The following is a 12,550-nucleotide window of genomic DNA, read 5'->3' as shown; positions in this document are numbered from 1 at the left end:
CGGGGCGGCAGGGAGAGAAGCAGGTTCTGGCGATCAGTCTCTGCTCTTCATCTGGGACAGAGGGAGGGAGGAGGAGGAGGGCGGCGGCAGAAGTTTACTGCATAGAGTAGAGGCAGAAGTTCTCTGCATTCACAGAGCCCGGGTCTGTTCCGTGCGTCGCTGTGTGAACTGCCTGCCTGTTCTCAGCTAGGCGAAAGTCCGTGTGAGCAAGGCTGGCATAAGCACTTAGCGTCCCCTACGGTCTGTCGCCCTCAGGCAGCCACCTAACCTGCCTTATGCTTGTGCCGGCCCGGCATACAGCCACTTGTATAGTAGGCTATACATGGCACATACTAATACCTAAGTGTGGGAAAGCACTGGAAGACTTATGCTAGGCATAAAAAATGCCCACAAAAGTCTGTGTATAAACATTAGAAGCAATAAATAGCTACACTGTAAATCAACTTTTATTGCAAGTGCAAAGTAACAAACACAAACTGCATGAACAAAAAAAACATATGAATCCATAAGGCTGACTCTTTATTTTTTGTGAATAAAGTAAAACAAATAATTTCACTTTGCAAAGAATATCAAATCATATGAAAGTTAAAAAAACAAAAACAAAGGATTTTTACTATTTTCACTTATTCAATGAGATGAAGTTGTGTTGACTTCAATCATGTGTGAACAAAGTAAACACACAGTCTCCTTTATTATTTTCAAATTGTGTTGCAAACAGGTGGCTATACTAAAACAAACAAATTTTAAAATGACCATATATTTAATGATCATGTTATATTTAGATTGTATTCCTTTTCAGGGTTATGCATAGTAAGCAATGTAGAAGGCCAATGTGTTTCCCTTGACACACCCTTCATGGTTAGTAAATTATTGGTAACACTGACATTCTGCAGTACCATACAACACAGGTGGGTTGACTTACTAACGAAATAAAGACTGTTCCGTTTGTGACGTGATTGGAAATAAGGTGTTCACTTTGAAAACCTGATCATGTCCAAGGAGAAACTTTTATTTTTGCTAGCACATGACTGAACTAAAGCTGGCCATATAGTTAGTTTTTATTTTTTTGTTCAGCCAGGGGACTGAACAAAAATAAAATAACAGATTTCTCTATCCACACAAACCAGGTGGCTGAAGGAATCTTCCCTGCAAGAACATTGCATGGTATATGCTGCTGACAGAATATGTTTAAAATGGGACCTAATGGACTTGACAAATTTCAATCACTGAATAGACAGCTTTAGGGGGCATTCTCAACCACAAATACAAAGCTGTTGTGGGAGACAGCCCCATTGAAAGCAATGGGAGGCTGCCACTTCCGCAGCTAATCATAGTTGCTCGCATGTAATTGTTCATGCAGCAATCACATGTGAGTGATTGGTCCTGGATGCAGACTGCCTATATTTCACCTTGAGTTGACAACACAAACACTTCTCAAGCAAGAAAGGGTGTGACTTGTAAGTCAGAGAAAGTGTATTATTAGCTACAACAATTAGAATTGTACACTGGCATACATGCCTGAAAAAATGGTTGAATCTCATTACTGAACAGACACTAACATATGAAAAAACTGTTGTTACTGTCATAAAACATTGAACATAAGAAAATCTGCAGATTTCTTCTACAAGTAGTAAAGTTGGTCAGAAAGTGACAGATGTGGTTCTTTGTGTATACTCTGTCCCACCAGAAATGCCAGTTTATGGGCATACTGACAAGGAGCTGGCACTCTAATAACTCCCTGTATTGAAAAGAAAAAAATACGCAATTAAAATGCAGACACAAAAACAACAAAAGCATTAAAATTAATGTACGCACATCAGGTACTTACTGGCCAGTTGTAGTACAAATGGCACATTTTGTATGTCAGTCTCTGCATGTGGTCTGGCTTCAGGGAGCCAGTGTCATATACAACGTTGTAATGTGTTGGGGACACCGTACCTTGTCTTACAGACTGACTCACTATGAAGAAGTCGTACCTATAGCAAAAACATGTAAATGTTATACATAAAACATAATCTTATGCAATAACGTGAAAAAAAAGGGATTTTGACATAACTGTAAATTTAAAATCTTGTAATAAATACAGTAGAAGACGCAAGAAAACGGTATATACCGCTACCATCTAATGATTACACACTGGCAAAAGCTTTGTCAAGAACTGCCACCCAGTGTACCCATATAACCCAGCCCATTCCATGGGGTTCCAGTGCTTTAGCAAGCATTAAGGAGATCATAAATAAAAAAAAGGGGGCAGAAACCCATGTCCTGTATTGTATTCCAAGATATGGAATTTACATGTACAGTGCCAATATATGAACCCCTTGGCATTAACTAGTTTTCTACTGTAATTTGCCATAAAATGTGATCTGATCCTCATTCAAGTAACAACAATAGACAAGCACAATATGCTCAAGATAACACAGAAACAATTCTAGATTCTTGTGTCTTTATTGAACACATCTATTAAACATTCACATTGCTGGAGGACAAAGTAAGAGAACCTATAGACTACTTAGTTCAACAAAAGCAAATTGAAGTCAGTTGTTTGCACACATGGAGTCCAATTAATAAAATGAGTTTGGAGGTGTGGTCTAGAGCTACTCTGATACAGTGCTTTGAAAAAGTATTCATAGCTATTGAAATTTTCCACATTTTGTCATGTTACAACCAAAAACGTAAATGTATTTTATTGGGAATTATGTGATAGGCCAACACAAAGTGGTACATAATTGTAATTTTTCCTAGAGATGAATATGCTCCACCATATGGATATGAGGGTTCCTATGAACAGATTTGAACCTATGAATGGAGAGGGACCGATATCTCAGTCCGGTCAGGGATCAGGCCCTCATAATCAACATTCTAGAGGACAAAGACCGTCTAACCATGGTTCAAGTAATCAATAACATCAGTCAGGCTCGGGACCATATAATTATGGTAATCAGTACCGTCAATATCCTCAGAATAGACCAGATTGCCACCACCAGTCCCAAGAACGTGGACCAATTCCGTATGTGAACAATACTTGGGATGTTCACTCAGAACGGGCTTATTAAGAGGATTTTTCCCAACAGGGAGTACCCATTACAATATTACCCAGAAAGAGGAGATAAAAGAGGAGGACTAGAGGGGGTGGGAGAGTTCAAGCAAAAAGAAAAAGGGAATAGCACGTTTGGGCATTTTTAATTTAAGTAATAAGGTTCTAACTGATGAAGAGAAGGCGATTTTGGATAAGGGGCTTAAATTTGCCCCTCCTAAAAAGCTAAACAAATTCCAAACATTTATGGATATACACGAAAGTGAAATATTAAGAGATATATGTCCTCCAATCCTTCAAGGGGCCATCTCTGATATTAAGTCATCCTATCTCTCCAATGCTTCTCTTTTCAACCCTCCTGGGGGTATGGCTTCCTCAGTTAGGGTGTTCAGAGATGTAGTTTTGAGGGATTTGGAAAAAGTGAGGGTTCAAAATGTAAAGATGCAGGCCCACTTGGTCTGCAGCGTTTGTGTGACTAGAAAGAATTAGTGGTTAGACCTGCGGATGAGGGGGGATTGTTGTACTTGATAAAAGTGCTTACCTTACGGAGATCAATAGTATCCTGAGTGATTGAGATACTTATGTCCCCCTGAGGAGAGGCCAAGGATTATTGTACAAGTGAGAATTGGATAAATTGGTTGAGCGGGGCTATAAATAGGGTTTATGATGAACAAACATAAATCCTATCTCGTTCCATCAGCCTCTAGGACACCATTTATTATCTGCCGAAGGTCCACAAGAATCCAGTTTGCCCCAGGGACGACCTATAGTTAGTGGAATTGATTCCATTGATGCTCACATTCAATGGTGTCTGGGCACTTTGGAGGTGTTATCTTCACGGATGAATCCCATTTTTCACTGTACAGGGCAGATGGCAGACAGTGTGTATGGCGTGGTGTGGGTGAGCGGTTTGCTGATGTCAATGTTGTAGATCGAGTGGTCCATTGTGGCGGTGGGCTTATGGTATGAGCAGGCATATGCTATCTACAACGAACACAAGTGCATTTTATTGATGGCATTTTAAATGCAGAGATACCATGACGAGATCCTGAGGCCCATTGTTGTGCCATTCATCCACGACCATCACCTCATGTTGAAAAAGTGGGGGGGAAGGTTGGGACTTTGAATGAGGTGCGCATGATGCAGCCCAATCACACTCACAGAGGTGCAAACATATGTATGTTTATTAGGGACCGATGATCAACATGGCATAAAAATGCATTGCATACATTAAACATAAAAAAAATCGCATATAGACAATAAATCTATGTATATACAACCATAGGACATGGGTAGGTACAATTATGCATCTTAATCCCCCAAGCAAGATAAAAGTCATGTGAAGTAAAAAACATCTGAAAATTGGTCAATGTGTGTTGGATGCATCAAAGGTAGGCCCGACGCTGCGTTTCATGGACTTCAATCCACTCTTCAGGAGCCAGATGCATCTAAATTCTATAAAAAAAATGTATGAAAAGCAATATAGTTTCAGGGTCTCAAAAGATCATCAGAAAAGGGGGAAATTTGGGCATTAAGGGCCATGCCAAAAAGAGGTTACTCACATGATGGCCAAAACTGGGACCGTGCGACAAAACAAAGCCAGGGGTGAGCCATGGAGCCTGGCTCGGGAGCTGAGAGGGGGACCTCAACGAGGAACACCGGACTGCGCACACCAACACCCTGCAGTGGAGGGGACTTCTATAATGTAGGAAATATATAAAATGTATCTATGATGATACAAGTAACAAAAAACGAGATGATATAAGCTGCAGATATCACCAAGGTGATTGAAAAAAAGCACCTGGAAGATTACCTTGAAAAATGCACGTGATGCTAGAAGCCACATAGATGGGAGAGGATCAGGGTTGCATGGGTTGTATCAGTACCATCTCTGAATACCATGAAGCAGGGAGTGAGATGCAGCCCCAGCATTGAACGTCAGCTCCCCCTCAGGCACGACACAGTGGAGCAAAACCTCGCTAAACGCCAGAGAAGCTCACCACATGTCAGCCCAGCTGATATACCGGACGTCTGTGTGTGTGACGCCCAACCAAGGAGGTCACATGCACAGTGCCGGGGGCGTGGCGCCGATGCAAGGTGGAAAGATCCGCCCAGCCACTCACCCCCAACCCTGTGGAGGGGAGGTAGGAGGGCGGACACCAGCATGCATCGCAGCTCCCGGGAGACAGGACATCTGCCCACCCACTGACAATGAGTCACACAGACCCAGCCTGGCCACAGGGAGTAAAAAAAAATAAATATATAAAGTAGTAAAAGATCAAAGTATGTGAAATGTCAGTGCAAAGAACGTTCCATATCCAGCATGCTGAATTACAGCCGGACCCGGTAGGAATCCGCCATAAGAGAGCGATGGTCTACAATCATGAGCACTTCCATCCCTAATCAATGCAAACAATTGGGGGGGAAAGCGAACTTAGGACTTTAAATGGGACACAAGGGAAAGTTTGCACCCCCATCCTTAACCACTTCCCGAAAGCCGCACGACTATATACGTCCTAAGTTTGAACGGGGATATCGTTGTTATGGCAGCAGCTAGCTGCCATAACCCCGGTATCCCCGTTTTCGTGCGGCGGTCGGCTTTCAGATAAAAGTGGTCCCTGCGGCGGATTCGCCGCGAGATCACTTTTATCGGTGGCGGGAGAGGGCCCCCCCCCACCCCCGTGATCTGGTGCCCTCCGCCGCTTACCGGAGCCGTCGGTAGCGGCGGAGGCGATCGCATTCTGCTCAGTGGTTTGTCTGGAGACGAGTGAGGCCAAGATGGCGCTCACTCGTCTCCATGACACTGCTGGGCGGAAGCGACGTCAAAACGTCACTTCCGTCCACGCCTCTTAAAGGCATATTTTTTCAAATGTCATTTTTCTAAATTACTTTTTTTTTTTTTATTGCATTTTAGTGTAAATATGAGATCTGAGGTCTTTTTGACCCCAGATCTCATATTTAAGAGGTCCTGCCATGCTTTTTTCTATTACAAGGGATGTTTACATTCCTTGTAATATGAATAAAAGTGACACAATTTTTTTTTTTTTAAACAGTGTAAAAATAAATAAAATATTGTAAAATAAATAATAAAAATAATAAAAAAAAATTTTTAAAACCCCCCTGTCCCGACGAGCTCGCACGCAGAAGCGAACGCATATGCGAGTAGCTCCCGCATATGAAAACGGTGGTCAAACCACACATGTGAGGTATCGCCGCGACCGGTAGAGCGAGAGCAATAATTCTAGCCCTAGACCTCCTCTGTAGCGCAAAATATGCAACCTGTAGAATTTTTTAAACGTCGCCTATGGAGATTTTTGAGGGTAAAAGTTTGACGCCATTCCACGAGCGGGCGCAATTTTCAAGCATGACATGTTGGGTATCAATTTACTTGGCGTAACATTATATTTCACAATATAAAAAAAAATTGGGATAACTTTACTGTTGTTTTATTTTTTTATTCAAAAAAGTGAATTTTTTCCAAAAAAAGTGCGCTTATAAGACCGCTGCGCAAATACGGTGCAAAAAAAAGTATTGCAATGACCGCGATTGTATTCTCTAGGGTGTTAGAAGAAAAACCACATATAATGTTTGGGGGTTCTAAGTAATTTTCTAGCAGAAAAACCTGTTTTAAACATGTAAACACCTAAAATCCAAAACGAGGCTGGTCCTTAAGTGGTTAATATCATGAAAAAGAGGGGGGAAGGTTGGGACTTTGAATGAGGTGCGCATGATGCAGCCCAATCACACTCAGAGGTGCAAACGTATGTATGTTTATTAGGGACCAATGATCAACATGGCATAAAAACATTAAACATAAAAAAAAAAATTGCATATAGACAATAAATCTATCTATATACACCTCATGTTGCAGCATGATAATGCATGGCCCCATGTTGTAAGGATCTGTACACAATTCCTGGAAGCTGAAAACATCCCAGTTCTTGCATGGCCAGCGTACTCACTGGACATGTCACCCATTGAGCATGTTTGGGATTCTCTGGATCTGCGTATACGACAGCGTGTTCCAGTTCCTGCAATAACCAGCAACTTCGCACAGCCATTGAAGAGGAATGGACCAACGTTTCACAGGCCACAATCAACAACCTGATCAACTCGCGAAGGAGATGTGCTGCACTGCGCAAGACAAATGATGGTCACACCAGATACTGACTGGTTTTGTGGCCAGCCTAAGGCACACCTATGCAATAGTTATGCTGTCCAATCAGCATCTTGATATGCCACACCTGTGAGGTGGATGGACTATCTCGGCAAAGAAGTGCTCACTAACAGATTTAGGCAGATTTGTGAACAATATTTGGGAGAATTAGGCCTTTTGTGTACATAGAAAAAGTCATAGATCTTTGAGTTCAGCTCATGATAAATAGGGGCAAACACAAAAGTGTTGTGTTTATAATTTTGCTCAGTGTATTAGTCATTTACTCCACAAATCTGGCCTTTATGGACGACTGGCAAGAAGAAAGCCATAAGAAGTTTTGTTTGCGAGAAGCCAGGTGGGGGACACAGCAAACATGTTGGAAAAAGGTGCTCTTGTCAGATGAGACCAAAATTGAACTTTTTGGTCTAAAAGAAAAACGCTACAATGGAATGGTTTAGATCAAAGTATATTCATGAGTTAAAATGGCCCAAAGTCTAGACCTAAATCCAATTGAGAATTTGTGGCAAAATTGAAAATTCCTGTTCACAGATGCTCTCCATCCAATCTGACAGAGCTTGAGCTATTTTGCCAAGAAGAATGGGCAAAAAATTCACTCTAGATAGGCAAAGCTGGTAGAGACATACCCAAAAGGACTTACCGCTGTAATTGCTGCGAAAGGTGGTTCTACAAAGTATTGATTCAGGGGCTAAATACAAATCCACGCCACTTTACACATATTTGTAAAAATTGGAAAACCATTTATCATTTTCCTTCCACTTCACAATTATGTGCCACTTTGTGTTTGTTTGTTGACTTTTTGAGAAGAAATGATATCTTTTAATTTTTATATACTGTATCTTACCCCTCAAATTTTTGTAAATATTTTATTATGTTTCTTCATGTGACAACACTGAAGAAATTACACTTTACTACAATGTAAAATAGTGAGACCCCTTTCACACCGAGCCGCCTATAGCGTCGGCGGTAAAACGCCGCTATTTATAGCGGCGTTTTACCGTCGGATTTGCGGCGCATTTCAGCCGCTAGCAGGGCGCTTTTACCCCCCGCTAGCGGCCGAGAAAGGGGTAAAAACCGCTGCAATAGCGGCGTTTTGCCGGCGGTATCCCAGTATGGATTTCAATGGGGAGAAGCGGTGGAGGAGCGGTAAACACACCGCTCCAAAGAAGCTGCTGGCAGGACTTTTCCTGACGTCCTGACAGCGCAGCGCTCTGGTGTGAAAGCCCGAGGGCTTTCACACTGGAGACAATGCTGCAGCTGTTTGAGGGCGGATTGCAGGCGCTATTTTTAATGCTATAGCGCCTGCAAAACGCCCTTGGTGTGAAAGGGGTCTGAGTGTACAGCTTGGATAACAGCGTAAATTTGTGGTCCCCTCAAAATAACTCAAAACACAGCCATTTATGTCTTAACTGCTGGCAACAAAAGTGAGTACACCGCTAAGTGAAAATGTCCAAATTGGGCTCAATTAGCCATTTTCTCTCCCTGGTGGCATGTGACTCATTAGTGTTACAATGGCTCAGGTGTGAATGGGGAGCAGGTGTTAAATTTGGTGTTATCGCTCTCACTCTCTCATACTGGTCACTGGAAGTTCAACATGGCACCTCATGGCAAAGAACTCTCTGAGGATCTGAAAAAAAGAATTGTTGCTCTAAATAAAGATAGCCTGGACTATAAGAAAATTGTCAAGACCCTGAAACTGAGCTGCAACATGGTGGCCACACCATAGAGCAGTTTAACAGAACAGGTTCCACTCAGAACAGGCCTCGCTATGGCCGACCAAAGAAATGGAGTGCACGTGCTCAGCGTCATATCCAGAGGTTGTCTTTGGGAAATATACATATGAGTGCTGCCAGCATTGCTACAGAGGTTGAACGGGTCAGCCTGTCAGAGTGCTCAGACCATACGCCGTACACTGCATTAAATCAGTCTGCATGACTGTCGTCCCAGAAGAAAGTCTCTTTTAAAGATAATGCACAAGAAAGCCTGCAAACAGTTTGCTGAAGACATGCAGACTAAGGACATGGATTACTGGAACCATGTCTTGTGGTCTGATGAGACCAAGATAAACGTATTTGGTTCAGATGGTGTCAAGCGTGTGGCGGCTACCAGGTGAGTACAAAGACATGTGTCTTGCCTAGTCAAGCATGGTGCTGGAAGTGTCATGGTCTGAGGCTGCATGAGTGCTGCCGGCACTGGGGAGCTACAGTTCATTGAGGGAACCATGAATGCCAACATGTACTGTCACATACTAAAGCAGAGCATGATCCCCTCCCTATGGAGACTGGGCCACAGGGCAGTATTTCAACATGATAACGACCCCAAACACACCTCCAAGATGAACCACTGCCCTGCTAAAGAAGCTGAGCGTAAAGGTGATGGACTGGCCAAGCATGTCCCCAGACCTAAACCCTATTGTGCGACATCCTCAAACGGAAGGAGGAGGAGCGGAAGGTCTCTAACATCCACCAGCTCTGTGATGTCGTCATGGAGGAGTGGAAGAGGACTCCAGTGGCAACCTGTAAAGCTCTAGTGAACTCAATGCCCAAGAGGGTAAGGCAGTGCTTGAAAATAATGGTGGTTACACAATATATTGACACTTTGGGCCCAATTTGGACATTTTCACTTATGAGTGTACTCACATTTGTTGCCAGCGGTTTAGACCTTAATGGCTGTGTGTTGAGTTATTTTGAGGGGACCGTAAATTTACACTATTATACAAGCTGTACACTCACTATTTTACATTGTAGCAAAGTATCATTTCTTCGGTGTTGTCACATGAAAAGATAGAATAAAATATTTACAAAAATGTGAGGGGTGTAAAGTACTCACTTTTGTGAAGATACTGTATAAAGAGCCCCATGAGGGAAAGGTAAAAAAAAAGGGTCACTGTGGGGTTGATTTACTAACAGCAAATTGACTGTGCACTTTGCAAAGTGCAGTTGCAATCTGCAAGAGCAGTTGCTCTAGAGCTTAGTAAATGAGCAGAAGCTCTGCTGACTTCCATCATCCAATCACGTGCAAGTAAACATGCTGTTTTTTTATTTTCCTTTGCATGTGATTGGGTATTCTTTGCAAAGTGAAGCTTTACCTCATTTACTAAGCTCTGGAGCAATTGCACCTGCAGAGTGCAACTGCACTTTGCAAAATGCACAGTCTAGTCTAGTTGCCTTTAGTCAATCAACCCCAATGACTTCAGTTGTTTACAAACTTTTAATGAAGGGTTGTAAACTCTCTTTTTTAAAAAAAATAACAAACATATCATACTTACCTCCACAGTGCAGTTTGTTTTGCACAGTGTGGCCCCGAACCGGCTAGGGGTCCGGTCAGTCAGAAGTTTTTTCACCTTAATGCATAGGATGCATTAACGTAAAAAAAAACACAAGGGTTTACAACATCTTTAAAACACTATAAACAAACTGTTTGCAAAGCTGGAAACCAAAGACATTTACATTTTCTGGTTTGTTAGATAATAGAACCTGATACCACTAAGATGAGTCGACAATACAAACAACTGATTGTTCTCCAGATGAAAAACCTGTCTGTGGACAGAGACTACTGTGAAGATTAATGCCCTGTACACACGACTGGTTTTGCTCTCGGAACGACGGGACTAGAAAACGGAAGTTCAATATCCAGTGGCTTCCGTCTCGTACTTGCTTCAGAGCATGCGTTGTTTTTAGTGCGTAGGTACAGCATACAGACGAGCGTTTTTTCCGATAGTAATTTGTTCCATTGGAAAAATATAGAACATGTTCTCGATCTAAGTCCATCTGAATTTTCGACGGAAAAAGTTCGATGGGGCATACACACTCTCGGAATATACGATGACAGGCTCCCATCGGACTCTTTCTGCTGGAAATTCCGCTCGTGTGTACGCGGCATAAGGCTCCATGCACACTGGGCGGCATAAGGCTCCAGTTTACTTGGCAGAAAAATAGCGCTCATATAGAAAGTTTTTTGTACAAAGTTTAGGAGAGTTTTATGTTTTTTCTGCCAGTAAGCTCCAATCAGAAACACAAACCAGAAAGTTTTTCCTGCCTCTAAACTCAAAATTTGCCTGTAATCGTCCTAATGTGCATGGACACATAGGATAACATTGAGCTGCTTCTACAGGCAGAACACAAAACTCCTGTAGAAGCAATTTTTTTTAAGCCAGTGTGCATGGAGCCTAATCCGCGTAGAGACGTTTGGCATTCCTGACAACCAAACCGTGGATTTTTTCCCCGATGGATGTTGGCTCAAATTTATCTTGCATACACACGGTCACACAAATGTTGTCGGAAATTTCAAACGTCAAGAACGCGGTGACGTACGACGAGCCGAGAAAAATGAAGTTCAATAGCCTGTGCGGCTCTTCTGCTTGATTCCGAGCATGTGTGGACTTTTGTGCGTTGGAATTGCGTACACACGCTCGGAATTTCCGTCAAGTCTAGTTGTCGGAAAATTTGAGAACCTGCTCTCAAACAGTTGTTGGGAATTCCGACAGCAAATGTCCGACGGAGCATACACACGGTTGGAATTTCCGACAAGTTGTTGTTGTAAATTCCGATCGTCTGTATGCGGCATAAGAGTCGTTTATCCATCTGAATACTATCTAAATAGTCAGTCAGACTAGCCAAAGTCCACTTTAAGCAACTCAAAGGCTCCATTCCATGCACACTGGCTTAAAAAAAAAAAATGTTGCTTCTACAGGAGTTTGGAGTTCTGCCTATAGAAGCAGCTTAATGTTATCCTATGTGTCCATGCACATTAGGACGTTTACAGGCATATTTCGAGTTCAACCTTTAGAAGCAGAAAAAAAAAACTTCTGGTTCACGTTTCTGATTGGAGCTCACTGGCAGAAAAAAAATGTTCAGCTCTTCTAAACATTGTACAAAAAATGCTCGAAAGCCCAGTGTGCATGGAGCCAAAGAAATATTTGATTTTTACTTAGAAATATTTTAACCACTTCGCCCCCGTTGGACGTTCAGGAACATCCCTGACTTTGTGCAGTGATATCTGAATGATGCCTGCAGCTACAGACATCATTCAGATATTGCCATTTTCAGCCGGCGATTCCCTGCACTATAAGAATGATCATAGCGGCTGTTCTGCCGCTTGATCGTTCTTACGGGCGTCAGGGAGGGGACACCCCCGCCTCCCGGTGCTTCTACCGACTCACCGCTTCCATCAATGAGTCAGAGAACGGATCCGCCGGGCCCGGATGGTGACGAGAGATTTCCGGTGGATCAGATGGTCGCCGGAGTCTCTATGATCGTTCGGAGGCCGGGCTCAATGTTATGACGACACGTCCGGCCTCTGCATTAAAAAAAAAAAAAGGCGTCGCCACGGCTTGGAAG

General features: G+C 42.7%; 1 protein-coding gene across 1 annotated transcript in view; it reads right to left on the bottom strand.

Moving 5' to 3' along the window:
• Positions 1 to 599: 599 nt before the first annotated feature.
• The window catches only part of PIWIL1 (piwi like RNA-mediated gene silencing 1), a 766,743-nt gene continuing 754,792 nt past the window's right edge, over positions 600 to 12,550 (bottom strand). The window contains exons 21-22 of the mRNA XM_073597707.1: positions 1,829 to 1,976; positions 600 to 1,738 (exon numbers count right to left, since the gene is read on the bottom strand). Of these exons, the coding sequence (XP_073453808.1) occupies positions 1,622 to 1,738; positions 1,829 to 1,976 (265 nt within the window). The 3' untranslated portion in view covers positions 600 to 1,621. The remainder of the gene's footprint in view (positions 1,739 to 1,828; positions 1,977 to 12,550) is intronic.

Source organism: Aquarana catesbeiana, linkage group LG01 (assembly GCF_042186555.1).
Source record: "Aquarana catesbeiana isolate 2022-GZ linkage group LG01, ASM4218655v1, whole genome shotgun sequence".
Lineage (NCBI taxonomy): Eukaryota > Metazoa > Chordata > Amphibia > Anura > Ranidae > Aquarana > Aquarana catesbeiana.
This window is presented reverse-complemented; position numbering and strand designations above follow the sequence as displayed.